Consider the following 27,940-nt stretch of genomic DNA (forward strand, 5'->3'; position numbering starts at 1 on the left):
CCCCATTTTTAAAAGGTGGGTGTGAACAGAGATAACATCGGCTGGTCTTCGGCTGCAGTATCCCGGGAACTAATTCGGGAGTAAGTCCCACACCAAACACCGTGGGGCTTGCTTCCACCAAGTAACCCTATCAAAGCTCGAGCCTCTTGGAGTTTTACTTAGGAGTAAGCTCCGTTGGAATCAGTGGGCCTATGCGATGGTGGAAGTTGGTCCATATATATATATCCCACAGTCTCACTGCATATTTACGATAAACCGCTTGATTCAGAAGAGGGGGTGAAATAAGGTGAATAAGAAGACGTAAATAAGACCCCAAAGAAATAAAACTCAAAGAAAACGCTCCAGTTTATCCTCAAAAAGAGACGGCGAGAGCGTGCTGGGGTGGTTCTGTTGATTGTGAGAATTTACATGGATTTCCTGGTATAAAAACAAGACATTGAGAGGATACAGAAAGAGTATATTGATCAGTTTAGATATAAGACAACCTGTATCCTACAGCATGTGTTGAGCCTAAATAGCTCGTGTGCACGTGTTGTATATGTAGGAATACACAATCACCATGTACGCTTAGTCCTGGACAGATCATTTTCTACACTCGCATGCCTGTCTCCTGTTGCTACATTGTTCAAACTCAGAGTCTTCCTAGGAGATTTCTGCTCCTAGAGAATTTAAGCTCTTTCTTTCTTTCTTTCTTTCTTTCTTTCTTTCTTTCTTTCTTTCTTTCTCCCTCCCCAAACTTCCCAACACAAATAAATGAAAACAAATTGTTGCCACCGTGTTGTGTGAGATGCCCAATATACAACCAGCGCCACGAGTTGTTTTGATCTTTCTTTTTCCACCTGCAAAGTACAGCAAATCGCTTCAAAAAGAAGAAAGAGCGGGGGAAACAAGCCAGTAATAGCCCAATGCTTTCAGCGCCAAGAAAAGAACAGAAAAACCCTTTGAAAACCCGTGTAAAGAATGGTTAGTGGAGGACAATGCTTGCCTGGTTGGGGATGGTCTCCCTGCAGTCTGAGGGAGATGCTTACCTAGCTTGGAAGGAGGAGGAAGGATAGGATGGGCACATTCCGCCCTTAGGTTGACGTTTACCAGGAAGGGAAAAAATGACCACAGTCGAGGCCAGACTGAACAGAGCGACACCAACTCTAGAATCTGCAGCTGGGGAGCAGGTAATAGAGGCAGTCGCGAGTCTTAAGGCATTCAGAGTGACACCCCCAGCAGCCCTCGACTTGTCTCTCACAGCACAACAGGCACCTGGCTTTAGCAACAGGCCACCCCAAAACGGCATGAATCAGGAATACGTATGTACACTTCATTCAAACCCTGAGGTTAAACAGGTAAGCTGGGTAATCTTCGCAATTCATATAGAAGGTACACGATGCTGCCTAGTGTTACACACACACAGAGAGAGAGAGAGTGTGTGTCTCATACAGAGATGTGGAACAGTCAATAACCTAATACAGTCGAGTGTTTTCAAGAATGCACATTTCCTCCCGTTTCTTACACCAGTTTATTATTTTGGATCAGAAACCTCTTCCTCCCTCCCCCCTCTCTTTCCATTCCTCTCTCCCTCTGCCTCTCTCCTATGCAAACCCATCAAGACCAGGTTCTGGGATGGACGTCCCGTTGGGTGGCCTTGAGGTCTTCGAGTCTAACCATGAGAGCTAAACGGAGTTTTGGTGTTCCTAAATATGTATGATAGGTGCGGTGCTAAACGCACTGACTCCGAAGTTTCACTTGAAGTCCATAGGGTTTACTTCCAAGCAAAGGTGTGGGACACACAGCGAAACTGGCTACCGCCAAGTCATGTTGGCGATGACAGCTCAGAATTTGAGCATGGAGCTGAAATAGGGGTGTCGCTGGCTTCATTGGGCTTTGAATCAAGCTGTGGAGTAATTCAGCCTTGGACGCGCGCCCGCGCACTCCTAAGTACAGTACTAAATGCAATTTACCCCTACAGGGTACGTTGCTTCGAGGTTAGAGAGTGGTAGATACACGGCCTAAACTAAATGTAGGAGAGAGGAAATGAAGGGCAAATCAAATGGTCTTCCTCCACTCACCCACCCAACTTCCACCTGTCCTTTCGCGCCTTCTTGTGAACAATTAGCTCTGGAGAGAAATCTTGGCGAGATCAGGGGTTTATCGAGCGAAGAGGTCGGTTTGGGTGGCTTGGCGCGATCAGCGTTTTTTAAAAATCCGCGGTTCATTCATACGATCTAGAACAAAACAAGTGTTGTGTCAACCGACTCCTAAGGCCACCCCGCGCCAAATGTGCGATGGAAAAGCACGCCGCGGTGCTTTAAATATTTGCATGCAATTCTCCGAAAATGTGGGCCTTCCCGGTCCAAATATGTAGTACAGAAAGCAAGTTATTCTTGTGGCATTGGCAAGAGAAGCGATCTCGCTGTTTTGACCCGCTCTTAACAAGAAGATTTCTGGAGTGACCGGCGAGTGTCAAAATAGGAGGGATGGCGCCGCACCTTTGGCCAGACTTGGAGCCTATCCCGGAGAGAAATGTTCTCAGCTACGGTCTCCGCTTTCCTTTGCCTCCTCCCTCACCCCTTCAAGGAAGAAAAAAAAGAGGGGAGACGCTGCCACAGACGCACACAATGCTTCTGAAGCATATTGATCGCTCTAAACCAAAACATCGCCAACAGCCCAGTTCACACAAGCCAGCGCGCCGGTTTAAATCCTACTCAGATCAGCGATGCGAACGCATAGATTTAAAGCAATAATATTAATGAAAAAGTCCAACCGGTTTCACAGAAATTTGCTTCTTGTGTTTGGGATAGATATGAAAGAGTTTACAATCAGCTTGGAAGCAATCCTGAATTTAGCCTGCGGTCCTGTGTAGATTGACTTGACGGCAAGTCCCATTGAAGTCAGAGGGATTTCTCTCCCAGTAAAAACGTGCCACATACTGTACTAGGATGCTTAAGCGTATAATTTCGAGTAGTGTGTCTAGGACAGAGAAAATAGCATTGTAGATGCACAGACACATTTTATACAGCCACACATTGCAAATAGATACGTGTGTGTTGCATATATGAAACAGATAGCATATGATGTGTTGTCATGCTCTCTCTGAATGTCTCTCTATAAACCGTTCTATACCTTAACCTGTGAGGTGTATATAGAGCCCACATTATATTATCACATATCAGGGTATGGAGCGCATAGATCTATTTATAGCTACTATATACATCAGATACAAGTTCCATTCTATGACTCTACTGGAAAATGTCCAGAAATGACATCAGACTCCAGTTGCCGTTTAGGAATTATTCCAGCGCTCCAATAATCCATCTCATTCTCTTCCACCACTGGAAGCGTCAAGGTCAACCACAGTATATATGACCGTCTGTGTTGATATACAGGCATGTTTGCTGCATAATTTCTTTGGCTTTTTTAAAACTGGGGGGAGGGGGTAGACTCCAAAAACCCATGGGAAGAAAATCTGTTTAAGGGGTGGGGGAGGCCCCAAGATAAACAGCTCAGCTATTCGGCATACTCTTGGGGTTCCTATCGCCCAATTGTGTAGAGAAATCAGAAATATGTTTTAAGCCCCAAATAGGTCCAAGCAGATATCGAGAGAATCGCGAGTAGGCCAAAAAAACCCTTAAAGCTTGTTGAACGGGGACCGTTTCGTGAATTCCCTTTAAAAAATCTAAGAAGGACAGCAGCGATCCGGAGAGCCACTGACAAAAGCATTCTTGGGTTTAACTGAATGCATATCATCCAGCAGGCCTGTCCACACATTCCTAGTCATTTTGAGTTCCGTCTGTTTCAGCGGTGACCTCTTGCCATTTTCCTGTTAATAGGCGGAGTGGCCCGGATTCCTGTCCACACTAAACACAAAAGCACGGGCGTTGCACCGACTGACTGCAGGGTGGTTGCAATGCAGTTGACAGAGGTGGGGAACGGTGAGATCCAGACTAGCATCTCCCACGTCCTGCTACTGAGACGTAAACGTATTCTTTTTAAAAAGGGGGAAAAAAGTATTCCTATCGCCCGAATCCCTCAGAAACACAGATTTGGGATCCTGTTCCATCTACGCTGTGTTTATACGTTCCAAGCGTAAACCGATTCTCCATGAAAACGGATCTCTCCGTTTTCGCCTCCCTCACTCCATTTGGCTTCAATTCTACAAGGCGGTCCTATCCTGTCACCCTAGGAAGAAGCAAAACCTGACACCTTGCTGGTTCCTGGGGTTGATTAAAGCTTTAAATCAAAGCTTCGCGGTTGACGGCTAATATCAGGCTTAGCACAGGATAGTTAGTCCCTAGGAATACTCAAGGAATATGCAGAGCAAGTATCAACGCGCTACTATATCGACTTGCAAACAAAGTCGTAGATCAGCCTGCGGAATCCTATACGAAGCCCTCTCTCAGCTGACAACCTCCCTAAACTGTTGCTGATTTTCAATTTGCATTCAGTCACATTTCGCATTGTTTTGAAAACTCTTTCTTTCCCTTCCTCTTCTTTCCCCCGCTTGCCAAATCCTGGTTGGGGGGGGGGAGGGAGAGAGTGGGGGGGGAGAGAAGGCATTCAGGTAATGAAGTCTGTAACTAAACGGTAATTGAATCAGCATAATTTGCACACTGAATGGTTTTCAAATGCTCCCAGTTTACAATTAAAGGAGAATTAATGCGCTTGTTTTCAGCCTGCCGCGCATTAGAATAAATCCCGCGCCGTTGTTGCCATGAGTGGGAAAGAGTTTAAGTGCCAACAAACCCAGGGCGGGAGGAGGAAGAGGGGGAGAGAACCACGCAGCTTATTGATCTTGCGCCTGGATGGGAGAGATTACGTGTGTTGGAGTTCTCTGGCCCCCACCTATTTAAAAATAAATAAATCAGAGAGCGGTGCAATGACGCCAGGCGCGCACACAACACGCCCCCCCCCGACATAGGTGACCAAACGACCCTTTCAAGGATGCATAGCCAGTCAAGGCTTCCTGGGTCGCCCCCCAAACAACATGGGGGGTTAGTTCTTGACATCGTTCTGCGGATCTTAAAGGGGCCTCCATCCTCACCTCTATTTTGGGGGATGGGGTCAGAATCAGAATGAATAGAACCAGAATAATTTTCTTCTTAAAAATAAATCCCCAAGACTTCTTGACTTCTAAACTGTGACTCTGGTCCATTTGTAGGGGGAAGGCAGGTGATGGCACGCCAGAGCGCTCGTTCCCGTCTGCAAGGGCTGCCCCTGCGTTCACCTGCTTCCCCCACAAGGTGTCCTGAGCGGGGCTGTGACTGGCGCGCAGCGCCCTCCAGCGGCCAAGAGATGCAACCGCAGGCCAGCAGCGCAAGGAAGATGCTTCTTACAGAGAGGGTAAAAAAACCAAAAAACAAACGAGTTGCCCCGGTTGGTTTTCAAGGTTTGTACGCTTGTCGAACCACACCATTTTTTTCAGCCAGCACCAGGCGCTTTTTTTTTCATTAGTCCGGTCTGATCCTAGACCGTTTTTCCAATCCGAAAGCCGATCACTCTCGATCCCCTTGCTCAGAAAGCAGATGATGGTCTCTGTGCTTATCTGTGGATCGTTGTGAGCTGGATCCCAGGAGGAAGAGATCCCAGGTTGTGTGGTTTCGCGTCCCCTCTGGTCATCTGTTTGTGCCACGGGACTGATTCAGTGGCATTTAGGTGGTTTGGTTTTACGTGGCCCGGGGGGGGGGTGCGGTAAGTGCTAGGTGGTGACTATACCTGGATGTTGACACCTGTGCATGACGGAAAAGCCCCCTAAAGGGTGTGCGTGTGCTGGCACGACAGTGACCGTGAGAGCGATCCCCTCCTCTCATCACCTGGGTCGCCGGCGCCACCGAAAACTTCCCCTCCTGTCCCGTGGAGAGCTGAAGACACCTTAGGGACGCAACAACTGACCCCCCCACCCACCCACGCAGGGGTCACAAGGAGCTAGACAGATAGAGGAGGTGAGATACCCACGACACAGCCCAAGTTGTCACTTTACAGAGTTTATGATCGGGCAGGAGGGGATTTGAACTAGCTCTAGCGGGTGTCAAAGAGAGACCCCGGGTATTACACCTTGCTGTCTACACTGGACTTTTTTTTTTTTTTAGACCGCCGGCTTGGTCTCCCGTATGAACGGATGGAGCTCCAATTGGTAGATCGTGGAAGAAAAAAGTTTTGCCGGAGTTCGCTCTCCTAACCACCCCTGCCAAGCCCCGCTCGTCAAGCTTTCCAAGAGACGCTGTGGCAACGTCCTTGAATTGATCTTCTCACCTTCTCGCACGCCTACAGTAAGGTTGCCAAACTTCCGTCGAACCCACAGTCACCCAAAACGCGCACTCCGTCCACCAACAAATGAATAAAAAATGGGAAAACACACCCCACGGAAGACGGAGACGAGGGGAGAAATCTGGAAGGGGTCTCTCAAAACAGTCTCTCCACCCTTTGGCTCGGTAGGGCTGGACCCAGTGGGTCTACTCGTGAATAAGTGAGGCGAGCCGCAAGGCCTTTGCTCCGGGTTCTCCAGCCCTCCACCCAAACCAGCCCAAGTTAGTGTGCGGGGCGGGGGGAGAGAGAAAGCGGGAGGGAGGGAGGCTCCTTGCAAAACTTACCAGGTAGAGTGCTGGTTGCAACAGAAGCACCGCGTACCAGTACACAGGCTGCATCCTCCCAGCTCAAACTTCCACAGCGTTGCCTTCGCTTGCTCTTTGTTCCTCCAGGAACATAGATCCACCTGACATCCACTTTATAGAACCAGGAGAGCTCGCGCCAGCCTAGACCAAAAAGGAAATTATAGACTCCATGACCGCAAAACGCGAGGTGAGGGCTTCGAGGTGGGGAGAGAGAGAGCAGAGGGAGGGGCGCGACACAGACACACATACACACAGACCCGGAGAGGGCAGGGAAGTGATGCTGAGCGATGAAGGACTCAGATCAGAGTTAATCCATTTACAGGGCAGAGGGCGGGGTGAGAAGGGCTTCGCGCCGCGCGGGCCAAGCTACTACCCCTAAGCTGCGGAGTGACTCCGAAGCAAGGGAGGTGCGGATTGACAGGACTGGGCAGAGGGTGGGGTGGGGGGTCCAGAGCTGACTGCTTATTCTTGTAAGGAAGATGGGGGCGGCTGGTGCATCATCGCCAGCGCAGAGAGAGAGAGACTCACACGCAGCCAGGCGCGTGGAAAGTAAAGGCGGAGGGGGGGGGGGCGAGGGATGGGGCTTAGTCTAAGGTCTCGGATCAAGCCCCAGATCCAGGCTCCAGGCAAAAGGTGCCCCAGAGGTGCCAAGGGGTGCTCGGGCGCGCACATACGCCTCCTTCCCGCGCCCCGTCTCCGCGCAAACGCGCGCGCGCGCGCACGCAGATCCCTCGCCCGTCTCCCAACTCCCGTCTCTGCCTCCGCCAGCTCGCCCTCAACCCACGGCGGAGCTCCCAGCACCCCGCCCCTCGTTTCCTTCCCAACAAAAAAAAGGAAGGAAAATCAGATCCGATTTCCTTCCTCCCTACCACCCACAAAAGCAAGAGTAGACGGGGCTACCTACTGCATGGAGGGTCCGAAAGCAGGCGCCGATCTCTGGCAATAGTCCATGGGAAGAAGAGAGGCGAGGCGAGGAGAGAGGGAAGCAAGCGAGCTACAGGGTCTCGGCAGCAGCGCCCAGGGCTGCGCGAGGATCCCCGCCTCGGCGCGGCTGCTGCTGCTGCTGCTGCTCCATGCTGTGGCCAGCGGGGTACCGCGGAAACAGGCGCCCCCGCGGAGCCAGCCTGCGCAAGGGAGGCGCCCCGCGGACGGGCACGGCGGCAGGAAACTTCGCCAAGGAGGGAGGAGAAGAAGAAGGCGGCCCGGAGCGCACGACCGCTTCCTAGCGTCTCTGTCTTGGCACAGAGGCAGTCCGGGCGTGCCGAGCGATTTGTCTCTTGCAAAATGAATAAATAAGAAGAAGGACTTCTTAGCTAAGCGGGAGCTGCTCCTTGTTGCCTTCTTCTTCTTCTTTTTAACTTTGGACAAGGGATCAAGCAGCCCAGCTGCAAAGCCGTCGGCCGATCATCCCTTCCAGGGCAAAGCGAGGCTGCAGAAGGAGGCCGGCGCTGGAGGAGGAGAAGCGCCGAAAAGCCGCCTCGAGCGCTGTCCGAGAGTCATTCCAGCTGCGAGGAGGAGCGAGAGAGAAAAGAAGAAGAATCGGCGAGACTTGCGAGAGAGAGGCAGCCGCGTCCCAGCCTCTCCAAGTCCGACCGGCTGGCTGGCTGGCTGGCGGGCGACGAATCAGAGCCGTGCCAAGGCGCGCTGCGGCGCGCTGCCCTGCCGCTAGGGGGCTCCCTCCGCGCGCGGAGCTCCGCGGCTGCGGAGGGAGGAGGAAAAGGACGCCCTGGCAGGAAGGAGGGAGAGGGAGAAAGAAAGAGAGCAGGAGAGTTTGCGTCGCTTCCCGCTCTTCAAGGCGCACATAAACACACACACCACCCCGTCCAGGCTCCGGCTTTCCTTCCTTCCTTCCTTCCTCTTCTTCTTCAATAGCAATTAATATCCCATGAATATGAATAATGACGTCGCCCTTGGCTCCCGCACAAATAATAAAGCACTTGAAAGAGGAGCTAGATGCCTTCCGATGGTTTCCTGGAGATGACTGCAGGGGCTGCGAGACGGTGGGAGAAATGGGGCGTGAAGTCTGGCACCCGAGATAAGAGAAGTTGGGTTACAGGGCCAGGAGAGAGAGAGAGAGAGAGAGAGAGAGAGAGAGAGAGAGAGATGCCGTCTCTTCGGAGACGGAGGGACTGCCTTTTTTTCCAGGGCGGGGCGGGAATTGAGAGACGGGGGGACGGACGGAGTGGGCACTCGGGAATTTGGATTTCTGAGAGCACCAATGTGTCTCGCTGCCCTCCCTGTAGCACACCCCTCCGGCGGGCACAGAGGCCTCCCCTAACTCGCTTTAACTCCGCGTTAGATACTTCGGAATCATTACCTCGCCTGCTTCTGTGCTCCGCTCAAGCCAGGGAAATGATAACCCTGGCTTCAGTCAGAGAAGAGCGTTGAAGCCATGGAAGAGCACTGAAAGAATGGAATGAAAAATAAACCCTCTCTCCTTGCCCAGTATATACACACCTCTCCCCATGCTGGATCAGGCCCACGGCCCCTCTGGTTCAGCATCCTGTTCTTATAGTGGCCACCCATATGCCCCTACGGAACCCTCAAGCAGGACTCGAACACAAGACTCTCCCCCTGTGGCTTCCAGCAGCTGGTATTCAGAAGCATCGACTTCCTTCGACATCATGGCTAGTAGCCTCTGACAAACTTCTCCGTCAATTTGTTCAATCCTCTTTCAAAGCCATCGGAACTGGTGGCCATCCTGTGGGAGGGAGTTCCGTAGTTTATGGAATCACCAGTCAATGAATTGGGGGTGGGGAGGCTGTTTAAAGGAGTCTCAAACTTAAGATGGTGTACCACAGATCAGTTGTCCCATAGCACCATTCTGGAGTACTGTACTAAAGAGTAATCCCTCACATATATTCACTGTTAGTGTATATCAGGTGGGGATTTTAAAAAATGATTAGTGATTATGGGTTGTAATTCATAGTAAAAAGTGTTTGTGAGAGAGGGAAAGCTGATAAGAAGCCATTAATCTATGAGTGTGAATGTCACACCTTGATTTTGGAGGGATGTTTCTCTCTCTTTTCCGCTCCCCAAGACATGGACGTAGGGGGGGCAGGGAGATGCAGCTGCTCCCCCCAAAATCAATAAAAATACATAGCAAACCGAGGTTCTGCCCCCTCCAACAAAAAGCCTGCCGCCCCTAACATGCCCCTGCCCCAGGCTTGTCAAGGGAGAGACAGATTGTTACCTATACTTACTCAAGTGTTAGTACCACTGAACTCAGGTGGGACTTCCGAGCCGACATGTATAAGATTGCACTGGGTGTTTGTTGTAGCAGGGTGCATATTGGATATCAGCTAAGTGGCCAGAAAGACCTAATAAATCACACACTTGCTGTTCGGGCTACACAAAATCCCACTGCTCTTTCTAAAACAAACAGAAAACCTTGCCTAGAAAGCATTGTAAAACCTAATATTTAGAGTGTGGTTTTTTTCAGGCAGCTCTCATTTTTGGCACTTTCCCATTATTATTATTATTATTATTATTATTATTATTATTATTATTATTCCCACCATCTAGATTTGCGGGGTACAGGGTGCGAGGGGCAGGCTTGGTTTGTATTCATTCACATCTGCCTGCTTGCAAATATGTCTGACTCGTGTAGGTTTTTTCCCACTCACCATGGGACTATCCAGAATAAAAGCGATCTAGAATATCCCTGGGGTGTGCATATAAAAGCCTAGGTCCAATTCTGGGCAACTCTGCCTAACATTGGGTTGCAGGTGATTTCTGCCGCAGACCTGGAAGAGCTGCATCATCCTGGGGTTGAGCTGAGGAACCTGTGGTCCTTCCAGAGTTGATAGGCTACAGTTCCCACCCCCCTGGATGTTGACCATGCTTGTTGGGGTTGGTGGTTGACCAAAGCTGGAGGGTCACAGACTGGCCACCTTTGCCTTAGCAAAATAGGTCCTACATACAAATATGTCTGCATTTCAAGCACATGACTTCCCCAGAGGAACTTGGGAACTGTAGTTTGTTAAGAGTCTGGGAACTGCAGCTCATTGAGGGGTAAACTGCAGTTCCCAAGATCCTTGGGGGAAGCCATGTGCTGTAAATGCATGGTTTGTAGGCAGCCATGAGTTCAAAGCACATGACTTCCCCCCAAAGAATCCTGGAAACTGCAGTCTCCCTCTCCCCGAGCTACAATTCCCAGCATACTAGACAGACTACAGTTCCCAGTAATCCTTTGGAGGAAAAGTCATGTGCATTCGGTGTAAATTGGATGGGCTTTAAATATATGTTGTGGATCTGCAGATGATAGATAGATATAGATAGATGATAGATGATGATAGATAGATGATAGATAAATAGATGATAGATAGATAGATAGATAGATAGATAGATAGATAGATAGATAGATGATAGATAGATAGATAGATAGATAGATAGATAGATAGATAGATAGATGATAGATAGATAGATAGATAGATAGATAGATAGATAGAAGATAGATAGATAGATTAGATAGATAGATAGATAGATAGATAGATAGATAGATGATAGATAGATGATAGATAGATAGATAGATAGATAGATAGATAGATAGATAGATAGATATAGATAGATATAGATATAGATATAGATATAGATAGATAGATGATGATAGATAGATAGATAGATATAGATAGATGATAGATAGATAGATGATAGATAGATAGATAGATAGATAGATAGATAGATAGATATAGATAGATATAGATAGATGATAGATGATAGATGATAGATGATAGATGATAGATGATAGATGATAGATGATAGATGATAGATGATAGATAGATAGATGATAGATATAGATAGATAGATGATAGATGATAGATAGATAGATAGATAGATAGATAGATAGATAGATAGATAGATGATAGATAGATAGATAATCTTTACCTGGGACATACATCATCACCCTGCAGTGCATCTGACTTTCTTCATCCTTGATGCCTGGAATGAGAGGTACCTGCTTTCTTATTATCATGATCTTTCATACCTGCTGGTGGGACAAAACGGCTTCAGAGTGAGGGGAAGTGGGGAAGGGAAAAGGGCAATCCTTGGCCTTTGAAATAATCACAATAATTTTGTTAAAAACCAGAGTCCCATCCTTTGAAGCTGTGGGAGTCTGGCATTTGCTTGGGTAAAGTCTAACAAGCCGAAGCTCAGCCTCCTCTCATTACTTGTTGATGAAGGCTGTGATTTATCATCTTCCAAAGGAGGAAACCAGGAGACAGTCATCCCATGAATGCTCTAGCAGAAAATAAAAGGACTTCATTTGTCCTGCCAAGTACCTGCTCCCTTGGAACACGTCGGGGTGATTAATACCTCCGTTTGACATTTTGATACTAATCTCTAAAATATTGTTTCAACTCAGAGGCCTTGCTTCAGAACATTGTAATAAAAAAACGCTGATTGGTGATTTAAAGGCCTTTAAGATAAACTGTGCTGGAATCTGGATGTGACCAGGATGAAGGCCATGATGGGGACTTTTCTCAGCCTTGAGTGTGGAACCCCCTATTCTGGCACTCTGAACCCACCAGAAAACAACTTAATTTGTACAGTCAAGCTCCAGCCTTGTCTATTTCGTGTTCCTAAGAGCCCTGGGTAATAGCCAAGCTAATATCCCTCACCACTAGATGAACAGCCCTCTCCTTGGGGAAAAGTCACTCCTTGGGTAAAAGTCACTGATTAATGACAGGAAGTCAAGTTGATAAAATAAGCCATCATTCCTACTATTTCCAAAGTTCAGGTCATGATGTCACTGCTCATGTGGCCAGAACGGTCACACACAAGAATGAGGCATCAGCAGCTTTGAGGGAACCCAAGGCTTTTGCAGAAGTACAAAAAATAATGATTAGATCATAGAATTGTAGAGTTGGAAGGGATCATGAGGGTCATCCAATCCGTTGGAGGTGGTGGTTGTTTTGTCCAATCTAGGGCTCAAACCCACAACCCTGAGGTTAAGAGTCTCATGCTCCACTGACTGAGCCATAGGAGGGGAAGAGGGAAAAAAAAGGCTCCCAAAGCAGCCACATGCGGACTGAGCACTAAATTCTGGCTGGCTGATGGCTGGGGAGGGGCCATGGAATGGAGTGGCTGGAACCCAGAACAGGAGCATTCCACAAGGTAACATTTTTAAGGTCCTATTTAGATTCCTAGAGTTAGAAGGGATCTTGTCTAGTCCACACCCTCAATACTGGAACTCCCTGCCACAGGTTTCCACACCTGCAGTAAAATATCGTAGTGATTACTATTATATTTATATAGAAATTTCCCTGGGTACTTAGAGTGATTTGTATACATTCTCCTAGGACCATTTTCAATAGCTCTGTATTGTGTCTATGGTTGTTGTTTTTAAGCAAATACTGTACTTCCTGGCACTTTTTAATCTTGCTGAACGAATCATGAGGACTAGAAAATTGATTCAAATGAAAGCTGAAATTCTTAATCATCCAATGGGGCAATAGGAGTCAAATGGCTCTTGGCACAATTTCAAACTGGCTGTTGACCTGAATTGTTGCCAGACATTGCCTCATGGTGAGAAAAGCGTAGGCTGCTTGTCATTGATTTAAAAGTAAAATACAATCCTTTTAATTGTGTCAGCTAGTGTCAGACAGGTTGTGTACATGCTATACCCAGGCACTGAATTCAGCTTTTGACGTGCCACCAGAAACATAGTGTTTTGAACATTTGTGGTAGCACACCAAAATCTTCCTTCCTTCCTTCCTTCCTTCCTTCCTTCCTTCCTTCCTTCCTTCCTTCCTTCCTTCCTTCCTTCTATATTCACAACAACCTGATGAGGTGGGTTAGGCATGGAACAGGTGCCTGGCCCATGGTCACCCCAGAGATCACCATGGCGGAGTCATTTGAACCTGGGTCTCTTCAGTCCTTGTCCCCCACTGTAACCCTCACATCTTCCTGGCTTAACATCACATGCATGGGATTGTTAAGGCAAGCACAGAATTCTATTTGAATCAGGAGTGGCCAACATTTCCCCCCTCCGCAAGGACCACATTTGGCCTTGGCCAACCCTCTGACAGCCACAAGCCAACCGTGGGCACGGCCAGAGCAAAAAAGAGCATTGTCAAAGTGGGTTTGATTGACCCACACTCAGCCTCACACACAATGTATGCATGCACAGATGGACAGACAGACAATTGTGCACATGCAGGCAGACAATGGTACCTGCATGCAGGAAAAGTGTCCCTCCCCATTAGGGTGCTGGAGTGGGGGGAAAATTCCTCTCCATCTCCCTCTTCTCCACTCTGCTGCTGCAGCACTCTAGCAGGGAGAATGACAAGTGTCCCTTCCCCCACTCCATCAGATAACGTAATGTCATGGTGGAGTGGGAGGGATTATCTGCATCCCCATCATAGCGCTGGACTGAGCAGAAACATCTCTGCCCAGCCCAGTGCTATGGTGAAAAGGGCAATAAATCTATTCATCCCCGCAAAGTGGGCCACCAGGGAAAGCTTGGCAGGGTGAATGAGGTCTCCTGGTCCACCTGAATGCCTTATGCATTCAAGATGCTCAGTTGCAATGCTGGACTACAACTCCCATCATCCCTAACTGGTCATTGGGCTGGGGCTAATGGGAGCTGGAGTCCAACAATCAGAGGGCTGCAGGTTCCACACCTCGGATTTAAATGGAGAGGTGTGTGCCCTATCACCCATGCCATTTCCCCCTCCAATGGAAACCCTTTTTAAAAAATGTGTTTGCCTAGCTTTGGAATTGTAGAGCAGGGGTGTTTACTTGGAAGTAAGCTTCAGTGATTGCAATGGAACTTACTGCTGAAGTGTGCCTATATCGTTCCAGGCATTCTGATTTAAATTGGTCTCTGAAGTGAGCTCAAAAAGAAAGGGGAATGAGACAATCTGTATAATTCAGAACTACAGACCAGATTTAAATCAGTTTAGCTTCATTGACTTCAAGGGAGAATCACAACAACGAAGCAGCTGGGAAGTTAAGTTGTGTGAAAATCTAGAGTAACTTTTCATTCCTATCCTTTTGTGGGGGGGGGGCAATCTTGGGAAGTGAGCAAAAAAACAAACCCTGGAGTCTGCCTCTATTACTGAAGAAATGCAGGTTTAAATGGAAAGTGTCTTATATCTTAACACAGAAGGACAGGAGGGTCAGAGGAGATTTGGAAGTTGCCTTGGAATCAGACAATGGGTCCATTTACAGCAGTGTCTACAGCAATGTCTCTCTAGGGTTTTAGGCAAAGGTCTGTCCCAGCCATTCCTGGATATATGAGGGACCTTCAGCATGCAAAGCAGATGCTTGACCACCAGTGGAGGCTGCTGCCCATTGGGTGAAGGCAGGGAGGGCAAGAGTAGATGAAGCCAATGGCAGGCAGAGCTGGAGTCAATGATAGGTAGACCCAACTAATGCTGGTTTTGTCCCCACCCTTCTCCTTGTTGTCTTTTATCAAGGCAATGGTGAAATTTAGGAGGATGAGACTGACCTTGACTGTGCTAATGTTTGAATGGTTGTAAGCAAGGAGATGTTATGGACTGGTTGGACACAGAAGAGTGGCGGGAAGAACCAGCTGGGGAATCACCAAGGGGAAAGGGCTCAGAGCCCAGGTAGTGATGGTGGTGGGACAACTATGAGTGGTCAGAGGGAGAAGACTGGGAAGAAGAGGTGTCAGAAACTGAAAAGGTAACAGGACCTGCTGTAGTCCCACCCAAGTGAACTTTAATACCCTGTTCTAATGGGCAAAAAAATCTTAATTGCTCATGGGGTCTGAGCTGGTTGTGACTCATGACTGACCAAAAGTGGGACTCTGGCATTGTAGCAGATAGCTCAATGGTGATGCTGATTCCAGAAAGTGGTAGCTGTGAGAAAGGGGATGGAGTGGCAATGTTCTGAAGAAAGGTTTCAGCATCTGGGACTTTTTAGTTAAGAAAGAGGTAACCTGTTAGAAGTTTGTGGAAATTATGCATGGCATGGAGAAAGTAGATAAAAGAAAAGCTTTTTGCCCTCTCTCATAATACAGGAACTCATGGACATCTAACAAAGCTGAACAAGATTCCAAACAGATAAAAGGAAGTACTTCTTCACTCAGCATTTAGGTAAACTATGAAACTCACTCCCACAGGATTTTGGTTTGATTTTGATTTAATATTTGTATTCCACTTTTCCAGCAACAAATGTTGAGTTTAAAGCAGCTCACAATAATATATACATAAAGCAAACAGCAATAAATGAATCAATAAAATGAATACAATTCAGGAAAACCACAATACTACCAGTAGATGGGTAGCCAGTACAGATGTTTCAAGAATGGTGCCACATACTCTGTTGGCCATGCGCCCCCAACGACAGTTTGGTTGCGTCATTCTGCACCAGCTGGAGCTCCCAAAACAGGCCTATCCTATCATCACAGATGACTAGACTACCAGGTGTGTGCCTGTTGAACAAGCAACTTTTATCTAGAGCATATGGGATAGTTCAGTTGGTAGAGCATGAGACTATTAATCTCAGGGTTATGGGTTCGGGACCCACGTTGGACAAAAAGATTCCTGCATTGCAGGGGGTTGGACTTGATGACCCTCATGGTCCCTTCCAACTCTGCAATTCTAAGGTTCTGTGCAGGGAAATCTGCATACCTAAGATAAGAATCTTTAAAGGTTGTAAGTGTGATATCATTCTACAAGCTGTGCCCTCTTGCTGCCTCTTTAATCCACCCAATTAGCATTTACCACCTAAGAAGACCAAGAATATACCGTTTTATTTTGTAATAAGAGGCAGCCCGATCCACAACCCAATGAAGTAAAACGGTACAACTGACAGCTCAATCCCACCATGTTTACCGAGAGAAGTAAACCCAGCCTGAGTTCAATGGGGCTTACTCCCTACTGCGTCTCCTTGGAATTGTAACTTTATGCCAATTTCGCTTCATTGAGTTAAATGACAATGGAAGCCACAACGACCCTATGTATCACCCTAAGCTGCTGTAGTGGCTTGCTCATCTGCAACCGGAGCACAGTGCCACGCCAAGGAAGCTTCTCTATCCTCTCCCTTGCTTTATGTTATGGCTCGGTTTTGTGGCTCTTATGAAACAGGCAAAAAAGCTTCATAAAATCCTTCATAATAGCAGATGGTGGGCAACTGGTCCTTCCTTGCCAGAAGAGAAGAAGAGGCTTGCTGGTCCATCTAGTCCAGCATCTGGCCAACCAGATGCCTATGGGAAACCTGCAAGCAGGACTTGGGTGCAAGCATTCCTCTGCCCACCTGTGGCTTCCAGCAACTGATATTCAGAAGCATCCTTGCCTCTGATCGTGGTGCAGTGAATTTTACATGGCCCCAGGGTGAGAGGGATGGTAATGCAGCTGAACTGAAGGCAGCTGTTATACCAGGCTAGGATGTGTGTGGGGGGGGGGGAGCTGCCGCTAACTTGCAAGGACAAAGTGCCTTAGCAGAATGTCATGGACTGGTTGGACACAGAGGAATGGTCGGAGGTACCAGCTGGAGAACCACCAAGGGAAGAAGGCTCAGAGCCTGGGGAGTAGTGGTGGGACAATGATGGAGGGAGGGGATAGAGGGAGAAGATTGGGAGAAGAAGAGGAGGAGGAGGAGGAGTTTGGATTTGATATCCCACTTTATCACTACCCTAAGGAGTCTCAAAGCGGCTAACAATCTCCTTTCCCTTCCTCCCCCACAACAAACACTCTGTGGGGTGAGTGAGGCTGAGAGACTTCAGAGAAGTGTGACTAGCCCAAGGTCACCCAGCAGCTGCATGTGGAGGAGCGAGAAAGTTCACCAGATTACAAGTCCACCACTCTTAACCACTATACCAAGCTGGTATACCAAGCTGGCCTCCAGAAGGAGGTGTTGGAAGCCAAAGAGCTAACAGGGCTTAGTGAGCTGGAAGAGTTGGTGGCAGAGAGAAGACCAGAATCAGAGGCAGAAGCTGAAACCAGAGAGTGGAATGAAGAGGCAGAGATGAGTGAGGCTGGTGAAGACTCACAGATGTCTTCCCCACTTCTGCTATGACAAGCTCCCATCCTTGCTTGTCTCCAGAACCAGAAGAGACATGAAGAGGGTGGAGGAGAGGTTGGCTGCATACAGGTTCAGTCTCCAATTGCTTGGGGAAAGCCCTAGTAAGGAGGTGGGAATGTTCAGTCTTGGCAAATGATTTTCATGGAGGAAGACCCCTGGGCATGAGCTGCTGTTCTCATTAGGCCTGACAATCCAACCAAGTCTGTGGAGGTCACGTTTTTGCTAATATAGTGGTACCTCAGGTTAAGTACTTAATTCGTTCCCGAGGTCCGTTCTTAACCTGAAACTGTTCTTAACCTGAAGCACCACTTTAGCTAATGGGGCCTCCTGCTGCTGCCGCGCCACCAGAGCATGATTTCTGTTCTTATCCTGAAGCAAAGTTCTTAACCTGAAGCACTATTTCTGGGTTAGCAGAGTGTGTAACCTGAAGCATATGTAACCTGAAGCGTATGTAACCCGAGGTACCACTGTAAAGAGTTAACTCCACCTTTGATCTTTGTGAATACTGACTGACGTGCTCCTGTGACACAGAACAACCTGCAAAGCCTATGGATGCAAATGAAGGAGTGCAAAACATACAGAGAGGACCAGTTTGACTGCGCCTGGCTGAGAGAATCAGACTGTGAATTGCTTTGGGTTAAAATCAGTGATAGGGAACAATTTTCAACCCAAGGTCAAGGGTGGAGGGGCCTGGGCAAACCGGTGAATGTAAATTTTACCTTTGTACAACAAGCTGCTTTCTACCCACATACCGCTCTCTAGGCAGAGAAGCAAAAGTTCTTGCTGAACAAAAACACTGGTAGAGCCAGCAAGGGGTGTGGCCTACAGAGAGGGGGTGTGGCCTGGCTTAGACCCAAGTCACTTGATTCAATGCAGCCTTGCAAAACCTGTAGCAACACTAGCCAGTTGTCATGTGCTTGACAACCTGAGCCTGTGTAGTGCAGTGGTCAGAGTGGCTGACTAGGACCTAGGAGATCAGGGTTCAAATCCCCACTTGGCCCTGAAGCTCACTGGGTTTGATTTTGGACCAGTCGCTGCCTCTCAGCCTAATCTAGCTCGCAGGGTGGTTGTGGGGAATTAAGTGAGATGGGGAAGAACCATGTATGCCAGCTTGAGACCCTTGGAGGAAAAGTGAGGGTAGAAATGTAGTAATAATAACAACAATAATAATAACTTTTCTATTGTTGCAGCCTTGGGTGGTCAGCGAAAAAACCTCAGAGGGATAAATGAAGCCTTGGTAGGGCACAGTCCTTAGTGGGTCATGCATTGCAGAAGCCTGATTTGGGTATTATAACTTTCCTTTTCCTTTTCTTACCATTTCTGCAACTTTTCTCATTCCATTGATAAATGAGCTCAGAAACATGCGCTACAGGAATAACATGCTCATTTTTCCTGTTACAGTCAAAACCTTCCGCAGATAAAAGACAGCGTGCATGCAGCCAAATGTGTTAAAATTGTTCTCCCTGATCAAGGCTCAATTCACCTCTTGCTAGAGTCAAATAAGACCCAGCTTCACTCCCTCAATGACAGCCCAGCAATGTAGCACTTAGTCCCTCGAGCGCTAGATTCTGATTATCCCAGCAATACTTTTCCTAGATCTTCCACAGCAGGCAGCTCTCGCCCCAGAAGGAGGAATGGCTGGAGAAGGTGGAGGGACAACAGGTGACTTTTATTGCCTGCAAGCGAAGAAGTCAGACGGATACCAGAGCAAGCAAGAAGACCAATCCCCATCTGTGAAATGTGGAAGTCAAAAAAGGCAGACTCTCTGCCACTTCAGAAAGGAAAATAAGGAGGGCATTTCTGCACACTTGCAACTAACGTGTTTTGACTCAAACTTTGGGCAGTTACAGGAAGGAGGGCAAATGTTACCCACCCACTCATGCCCCTTGTTTATTTTAAGGCGCTGGCTGCTTCATGACAACACCCAGCCAACACTTCTGTTCTCCAGGAACCCCTTGGAGCAAGGGCAGGAAGCATTTAGTTTCAAGCAGCCGTGTTCTGGAGCCAGTTAAGAGTGAGGGCATATTGCAGATCTTAAGACTGCGTAGCTAGAAGCAACTGGATGCATAAAAGCAGACTCCTTTTGGAAGCAAACATTGTCCAGGCCCACCCACAAGCTTGATTCAAAGCTTTACTTACAGAACTTTCCTCAGAACAGAACAAAATACAGTAAACGATGTATCCAAACAGTTCCATAAGATCTTGTACATGCCCAGAACAAGTTCAGCGTCTTAGAAATAACTTTACTTCTTCCAGAAATCAAAACTGTGTCTCTCCCCCATTCCAGCCTTCATTAGCCTTTTTTCCAGCCCCAAGGAGCTAGGCAGCTCCAGAAGAGCACCCTTATCCCATCTTACTTCCACTCTGGCTGGGAACAAAAGACCAAACATAACTCCCTTCAAAATGGCTATTTGCAATTCAATACCTTAATCACCTGATCTAAGGTTAAAGACCACATCAGAACTAGCAGAGAACAGCAGCAGTTACTGTATTTTCTGAGCCCCAAATTAAGAAATAAATATTTTAAACACCAAACAGAACAACTTTGATATTTTATGAAATATTCAAAACACCAGTATATTTAGTACCGTATATTTAAACATCAAACAGTGAGGCAAACTGTGTAATGCTGGCTGCTCCTGTCAGCTCAGTGTAACTCTACTGCAGCTGCAGCTCCAGCTCTCCCACCTTTGTGTTGCACTTTTGTCTCAGTATTTACGGTATGTACCGTATTTACTCCATGAGCACCAGCACATGCACGCTGATCAAGGAGCTGTGACTGCCAGAAATGCCTGAGTGGGTGCACTTGGGAAATGTGGGGTCTGGGTAGCCAGAGGGCAGCTGGGGGTGGAAGGGACAATGTCCTGAGTGGGAGCTGCTGGGGGGGGGAGGAGTGCCAGACGAGGGTCTGTCGTGAGGCCAATAGTGAGGGGAGGCTGGTGGGGAGAGAATATGGATGGCGGCAGAATTGCGACATTCTGTGTATAAGACGACCCCCAATTTTAAACTTAAAAAATTGGGGGGGTATCACCTTATACACGGAAAAATACAGTAATTATCAACCCATATAGGAACTCAGAGAGTTTAATATAGCCCTATGGAAAATCCCAGTGTTAAAGCCTTCAGTAAAATTGAGGCATTCTCAATTTCAGTGTGAATTCAACCACCACACTCAACAGGGCAATGCTCTCTTTTTTTAAAAGCATTGTTAAAAGGCAGCACCATAATTCCACTCCCAGTCAAGATACCAAGGGTGCCTGTGGAGCGGCAATGGCAAAAATTTCTGGGCAGAGAAGAAGAAGAGGAGGAGGAGGAGGAGTTTGGATATGATATCCCGCTTTATCACTACACGAAGGAGTCTCAAAGCGGCTAACATTTTCCTTTCCCTTCAACCCCACAACAAACTCTCTGTGAAGTGAGTGAGGCTGAGAGACTTCAGAGAAGTGTGACTGGCCCAAGGTCAGCAGCTGCATGTGGAGGAGCAGAGACGCGAACCCGGTTCACCAGATTATGAGTCCACTGCTCTTAACCACTACACCACACTGGCTCTCCAAAAAGGCAAAAAGAGTAATGAAACCAGAGCTACATGTGAGCAACAGCATCAGGGGAACTTGGTGACCAGCTCCACCTTCTCAGGCATGATGACATGGTAGATGTGGTTGATGGTCAGTAAGTCAGGGTGGTCATGCCCACTTTTGACCACACCCACCATTGGGCATGCAGCTTCCAGAGGAGTTGAAGTGGGGCAAAACAGCTATCAAGCAAGCCACTTCTGGTTTTGCATGACATGAAAACTAGACCACTGTATGATGAAGTGTCTTCAGTTGAGTGCATTAATTTAGATACACACACACACACTTATAGTTTGGAAAAGCAAAGTCTGCGTTCCAAAGCTACCTAGAAACAAACAACTCAGCAGTAGCTGTTGAGGTCATGTATAAAAATGCTGCACCCCAAAGGGCATTTACAGGAATTGAATGGGACTTACTTCTGAGTGGAGATGTATAACATTGCACTGTAAATTTACCTCAGGCTCCAGCTTCATGGGCTTCCTTCACCAGAAAGCCGATGTGAAAAAGATTGAAGTGCCAAATATACAATGCATCTTTGTTTGGGGTTTTTGGTTTGTTTTTTTAACATCTCACATAGTTAATTTATCAGATACGAGAGGTCTTCTCTAGCAGTACTCTGTGGAATGCCACGCTTTTAATTACTCATGCACACTTGTACAAGAAAAATACCTTACAGCAAAATTACAAGGAGAGGCTTGTGAGGAGTGAGCAAATAATACATTGCAGAAAAGCAATGAATTGGGTGGTCCTCCTAAAGAGATAATTAGATTTCAAAAATTGCTGTGTGACTAAAGTGAAGTTTGTCATTAAAATCCAATTAGTGGGATTCTTTATGTTGGTCACCCTAGGGACGATTAATTGACAGGTTCCCCAAGGCAAAGAGAAGTTGACAACAAACATTATTATCATAGCATTGGATCTACACTGAGTTGGTCATGCTGTAATCCTATTGATGTCAACGGCACTTAAGCTGGTCAGCTAAATTGTCCCACTGATCTGGACAGGACTAAAGCATGACTGGTTTAGTCTGAGTCAATCCATAGTTCATTTGACTTGATCCCTGGTCTGCTTAAGCCACAACTTTTGGATAGAGGTTAATTGAGTGTCATACACCAGTAGGTTGCCAACTTTTTCCTGGCAGGACTCCTGTGCCTTTAATTGTCCCTGCTATTAAAAACAAACAAACAAAAAAACAGGCAGGAATTCAGCTGGCAAATCTTTCTCCTCACAGGAGAAAGATGCACACGCTGAACTTTCCCCTTTCATGTAACTGTTAAGGGCCAAGGGCATTGGTGGGGTGGGGAGGGATATCAGTTTAGGTCAGTGTTCTCCTGGGCAGATTTAGAGTCCCCACAGAAAAAATTAGTCTTTACAGGAATAAATCAATAAGGGTAAGCAGGAATGATTTTAAGCTTCTTCTGAAAGTCAATAAGGTACACCTTACCAAGGAGGACATTCTACAATTGAGAAACCACCACCAAAAAGACCATGTCATGGGTCAACATCAACCAGCAACTGACCACAATTTACTCCTGAGGAGACAGGAGTGGAAGCTCTGGAGAAGGAACAACACTGAAGCAGCCACACCAGGAGAGGAAGCCAGCCGAAAAACTTTGCTTATCAGTTAAAGTTGATAGGCAGAAGCAGGAACGTGAGGAGGCAACATTGGCCTACCTTGCAGCAGGCTAGATGTGACTTTCTTTAACTCTATAGTCAGGCGCAGTCAATGGGACTTCTGCAATGTACCTCCTTTGATGTGTCAGTTCATGTGGGGCCTCCTCCTTCTTCTTTGGCGATCACTCGTAGCCGAGTAAGATTGTCTTCCATGAACACAGTTTTAACAGTGAGTCCATAAGTGACTGCAGAGGCCAATTCTGGATCCACATGTCCTTCCACAGTGGGGACATAGATTTCTGGGTGGGAGTTGATCATGGTGAGTGTTTGCCAAGCAGGCCTTCCTCTTAGCATGTTTCTCCCTTGCGTCCTGAGTTCAAGCGTCTTCAGAACCCACGACAGCTTTGGTAAAGGCTGTTCTCCAATTGGAGCGCTCACAGGCCTGTGTTTCCCAGTTGTCAGTGTTTATACTACTCTTTTTTAGATTTGCCTTGAGAGAGTCTTTAAACTTCTTTTGTTGACCATCAGCATTATGCTTACCATTTTTAAGTTCAGAATAGAGTACAGTGGTACCTCAGGTTACATACGCTTCAGATTACATATGCTTCAGGTTACAGACTCCACTAACCCAGAAATATTACTTCAGGTTAAGAACTTTGCTTCAGGATGAGAACAGAAATTGTGCTACGGCCCCATTAGCTAAAGTGGTGTTTCAGGTTAAGAACAGTTTCAGGTTAAGAATGGACCTCTGGAACGAATTAAGTACTTAACCCGAGGTACCACTGTAGTTGCTTTGGAATACGATAAACAGGCATTCACACAACATGACCAGTCCAACAAAGCTGATGTTGAAGAATCACTGGTGATCTTTGCTTCTTCCAGTACACTGGCATTAATTCACCTGTCTTCCCGAGTGATGCGTAAAAAAATTCAGAGACAGCGTTGATGGAATCTTTCAAGGAGTTGGAGATGGCATTTATAAGTGGTCCACATTTCTCAAGCATACAGTAGGGTTGCTAGTACAGTAAGGTTGTGGGGTACAGCACAGTGTACATATAGAAACAGATATAGACATATTCTCCTGTTTAATGAGACATGCTATTGCGTTGGTGAGAGCTTGAACATGTTTTCTCAAAGAAAATTTAGGAATGGCAAGAGATTAGAAGAGGCTTGTTAGTCATACACATGCCCTTGGGTGGGAAATATTAGTGTGTATTATTAGCCCTTCCTTATTATATGCTTAGATTTGGCAAAGACTGCCCCCCAAATTGCTGCCTCAGTCTTGTGTTGTGACTGTATAAGATGGGAAATGACCCTTATAGAACCTGTTGTCATTCAGGGATCGAAGTCTATGAGACTAACAGCTTTCTCAAAACACTCTCAGGAAAAGCTGTGATTTTTACTCTCCATAAGAACATAAGGCAAGCCTGCTGGATGAGGCCAATGGCCCATGTAGTCCAGCATCCTGTTCTCACAGTGACCAACCAGATGCCCATGGGAAACCTGCACTCTGCCCACCTGTGACTCCCAGAAACTGGGATTCAAAGGCATAACACCTCTGACAATAGCCTGGAATGTTGGCACACCTGGAGGCATTTCCTGCTAGCCCTTCCTTTTGGTCTCCCTTTACCCAGGTGAACTTCACCATCTTGTGAACTTTATAAGCCATTACAAGTCAGGGCAGGGAGAAAGTCAGTTCGGTTGGTATGCTTGCTGAAATGTACACTTTGGGAGAAACACTGATTTTCATTCAGATCTTTAAAATAGATACAGTATGGAAGTGAGAGCTGGACCATAAAGAAGGCTGATCGCCAAAGAATTGATGCTTTTGAATTATGGTGCTGAAGGAGACTCTTGAGAGTCCCATGGACTGCAAGAAGATCAAACCTATCCATTCTGAAGGAAATCAGCCCTGAGTGCTCACTGGAAGGACAGATCCTGAAGCTGAGGCTCCAATACTTTGCCCACCTCATGAGAAGAGAAGACTCCCTGGAAAAGACCCTGATGTTGGGAAAGATGGAGAAGGGGACGACAGAGGACGAGATGGTTGGACAGTGTTCTCGAAGCTACCAGCATGAGTTTGACCAAACTGCGGGAGGCAGTGAAAGACAGGAGTGCCTGGCGTACTCTGGTCCATGGGGTCACGAAGAGTCGGACACGACTAAACGACTAAACAACAACAACAACATAAATTGAAAAGTGATGTTGAAATGTGGCAAACTGTAGATTGGGGGCAGGACTTAGAAACTGCAAACAATGGATTTCTCCATCCCTAGCAAGCAGTGCTGCTGCCATGACATGGTGTGAAGGGTGAGGCTTGTTAGCAATATCCGGTTGCCTTTTTTAATGTATCTAAAAAATTAAAAAATCAATTAGGTTGCACTCCTAAACCAACTTACCTGAGAGTAAGGGCTCAGCCACACCTTCATTTGCCCCATATAGTAATCAGATTGTATACCAATTAATTCCCCCGGGGTCCCAGAGCTTTTCTCATTTTTCTGTGGCTGTGACTTGGAAAATCTGATTTTGCCCACTGTATCAAGAGCTTGGTAAGCAAAACCTCTCTTCAGATTTTTCCATGCATCTGATAAGACCCATTTCAGCAGGCAATTTTTCACGAGGCAACGAGGAAAGCTCTTGGACCCGGGGGAATTAATCAGTACATGATATGATCAAAATACAGGTCAAGAAAAAGGGTATATGACCCCTCAGTTTCTCTGAACTCGATGGGGCTTCCTTTTAAGTAGCCATGGGTACGGCTGGGCTGCTAAGTAACTAATTGAGCTATTAGCTGTATGTCATAAAGCATTAAATTAGCCCTGGGGTTGATTTGGTATAAAGGGCGCATTTTAGCTTTCATTGTGAAAGCACCCTTAGCTATTTTAGATACTAGCTCTTCAGATTAACGCAACTGTGGCTCAAGGAAGAGTATTGGACATCTATCCACCAGTCCTGTCCCTCCTGATGTTATTGATGGAGCCAATTCCATGGCTAGCCGTAAATTGAAACCACCATGTGCACATTCTGTGTGATATCTTTTTGAAACAATATGCATCCTTACCCTTTTGCTGTAATTCAGCGAGTGAACGATTGCCAAGCCCACTTCAGTCCCCTGTCTGGGTCAATAGATGCAGTTGCCATCAATCCATTGCTTGCAGTTTCTTCCCAAACTGCAGCACATCTGGCTAAGTCGGAATAAATAAATAAAAGCCGGCGACATGTTTTTCTGCTTCCTGCTCACTTTTAATTTAATTTATGAAAATGATTTTAATTACGGAGCAAGGAAACCATTCTCACCCTTAGTACCATCCCCGTCTCTTCTGACTTTGAAATTACATTACTTTTTCTTTCTTTTTTAATCCTGTCTAGTGTCCCTTTTCACGGTTGAATGCCACACATTAAAAATATAATTTTTTTCTGGACATTTTAATAGAAATGCTAGTTGTGTGCATTCATAGAGGCAATGAACCGAGACCTTTTCTGATCATCGGCTTGTTTCAGCTGCCCTACCCAGGATGGGAGGAATCCAACAGGCTTTGCTGCTAGAGAACCGCAAGTTGCATCAATAGAATCCATGACTTCGTTTACCTGGCTTTCCAGCATGGAGGTCACCCACAGTTCTGTGCGCCACAGTTTAAGAAGGATATTGACAAGCTGGAATGTGGGCAGAGGAGGGCAAACAAGATGATCAAGGGTCTGGAAGCCAAGCCTTATGAGGAACGGTCGAAGGAGCTGGATATGTTTAGCCTGGAAAAGAGGAGACCGAGAGGAGATATGATACCCATCTCAAGGGCTGTCACATGGAAGAGGGAACAAGCTTGTTTTCTCCTGCTCTGGAGGGTAGGACTCGAACCAAGAGCTTCAAGTTACATGAAAGGAGAGTCCAACTAAACATCAGGAAGAACTTTCTGACAGTAAGAGCTGTTCGACAGGCTGCCCTTCCCCACTCTTCCCAGATGGCTGCTGCTGAAGAGAATAGAGGTTGAAGCAGGAGCCCTACTCAAGCCACCTTGATAGGGGCACAGACTATGCAGCAGGGGTGGGGAACCTTAGGCCCCCAACCCAGCCCTCCAAGCCTCTCTGTTTGACCTTTGGGGTTCTCTCCATGCCACCCCATGCTGGTGATTTGGCCTGGCTGGAATGGGCGATCCAACAGGGGTGATGCTTTTTTCCTTGCCTGGATGGAGGGATGAGTGTGCTTGTGTGTGTGTGTGTGTGTAGAAAGCTCTGCCTTTTGCATAGCTGGAATGGAGCCTCCTGGACAAAGGTACGTTGCTCTGTCCATTTTTGCCTCTAGTCAGCCTCAGCCCTGGAAGGTTGTCCAAGAGAGATTGTGTCCCTCTGGCTTGGAAAGGCAATACAGCAGAGCTGGGCTGAATGGCTCCTTCTCCCCAAAGAGCCTGCCCAACGTGTACACACTGGAGATCTGAAATCAACATTTCGAGTACATTAACCTCAGGGTTCCTTCCAACTCTACAATTCTATGGTTTCATTATTCTGACTCCAATATTTGGCATCTTCTAGATACAAGTTGGCGCTGCAACAAAAAGCTGCAGTGTAACTTTTCCTCCCAGCAGGAGTGCTGCTGTTTGAGAATCCCACCAGCCAGACCATAAAGAGCTCAAGCAGGGTATTCAACTCACCTCCCTCTTCCCCTAAACCAGTTCCCATTTTACTTTTATTGTTTGTTTGTTTGTTTGTTTGTTTGTTTGTTTCAAATTTGTGACCAGCCCTTCCTCCTCACCAAAGGGAGTGAAAGGCAGCTCTTGACAACAGATAAGTAGCAAAAAAAGTATACATCACATTTAAAAAAAAAATGTTTTGAAATGTTCTGTACAGTGTTTTGTTCCTTCTTTGTGTCACTCTTTACAGAATTGTAAAAAAAAAAAAAAAACAGTTGAGGCAGCGAAGGCACATCTGAATAAAGAGCAACGACCGATTTTAAAGACTTGCATCATTTAATGTAAAAGTCCTTTCTTATTTTGACTTGGACAAGGATGTGATTTACAAAGCCCTCTTAATTGCACGGCATTGCTATAATCCTCTACCGCCATCTTGTGGCCATGTTTAATATCATGTAGCAACAGGATAACATGAAGACGTACAGATCTAGATGTAGCTGGTGTGGCACGGGATAACTTTGATTTTAATACACACATA

The 27,940-nt window shown here is 46.8% G+C and overlaps 1 protein-coding gene across 3 annotated transcripts in view; it reads right to left on the reverse strand.

The window, feature by feature from the left end:
- Positions 1–8,427, reverse strand: part of NXPH1 (neurexophilin 1) — a 169,505-nt gene extending 161,078 nt beyond the window's left edge. Inside the window, exons 1-2 of one of the 3 annotated variants that reach the window (XM_081882875.1) lie at positions 7,504–8,427; positions 6,579–6,740 (exon numbers count right to left, since the gene is read on the reverse strand). In XM_081882875.1, coding sequence (XP_081739001.1) covers positions 6,579–6,632 — 54 coding nt within the window. In that variant the 5' untranslated portion in view covers positions 6,633–6,740; positions 7,504–8,427. Of the gene's footprint in view, positions 1–6,578; positions 6,741–7,127; positions 7,327–7,499 lie in introns of those variants that run through there. The other 2 variants (XM_081882876.1, XM_081882877.1) reach the window with 2 other exon arrangements.
- Between the last annotated feature and the right edge of the window lie 19,513 nt (positions 8,428–27,940).

Source organism: Podarcis melisellensis (genome assembly GCF_964234715.1).
Source record: "Podarcis melisellensis genome assembly, chromosome: 12".
Classification (NCBI taxonomy): domain Eukaryota; kingdom Metazoa; phylum Chordata; class Lepidosauria; order Squamata; family Lacertidae; genus Podarcis; species Podarcis melisellensis.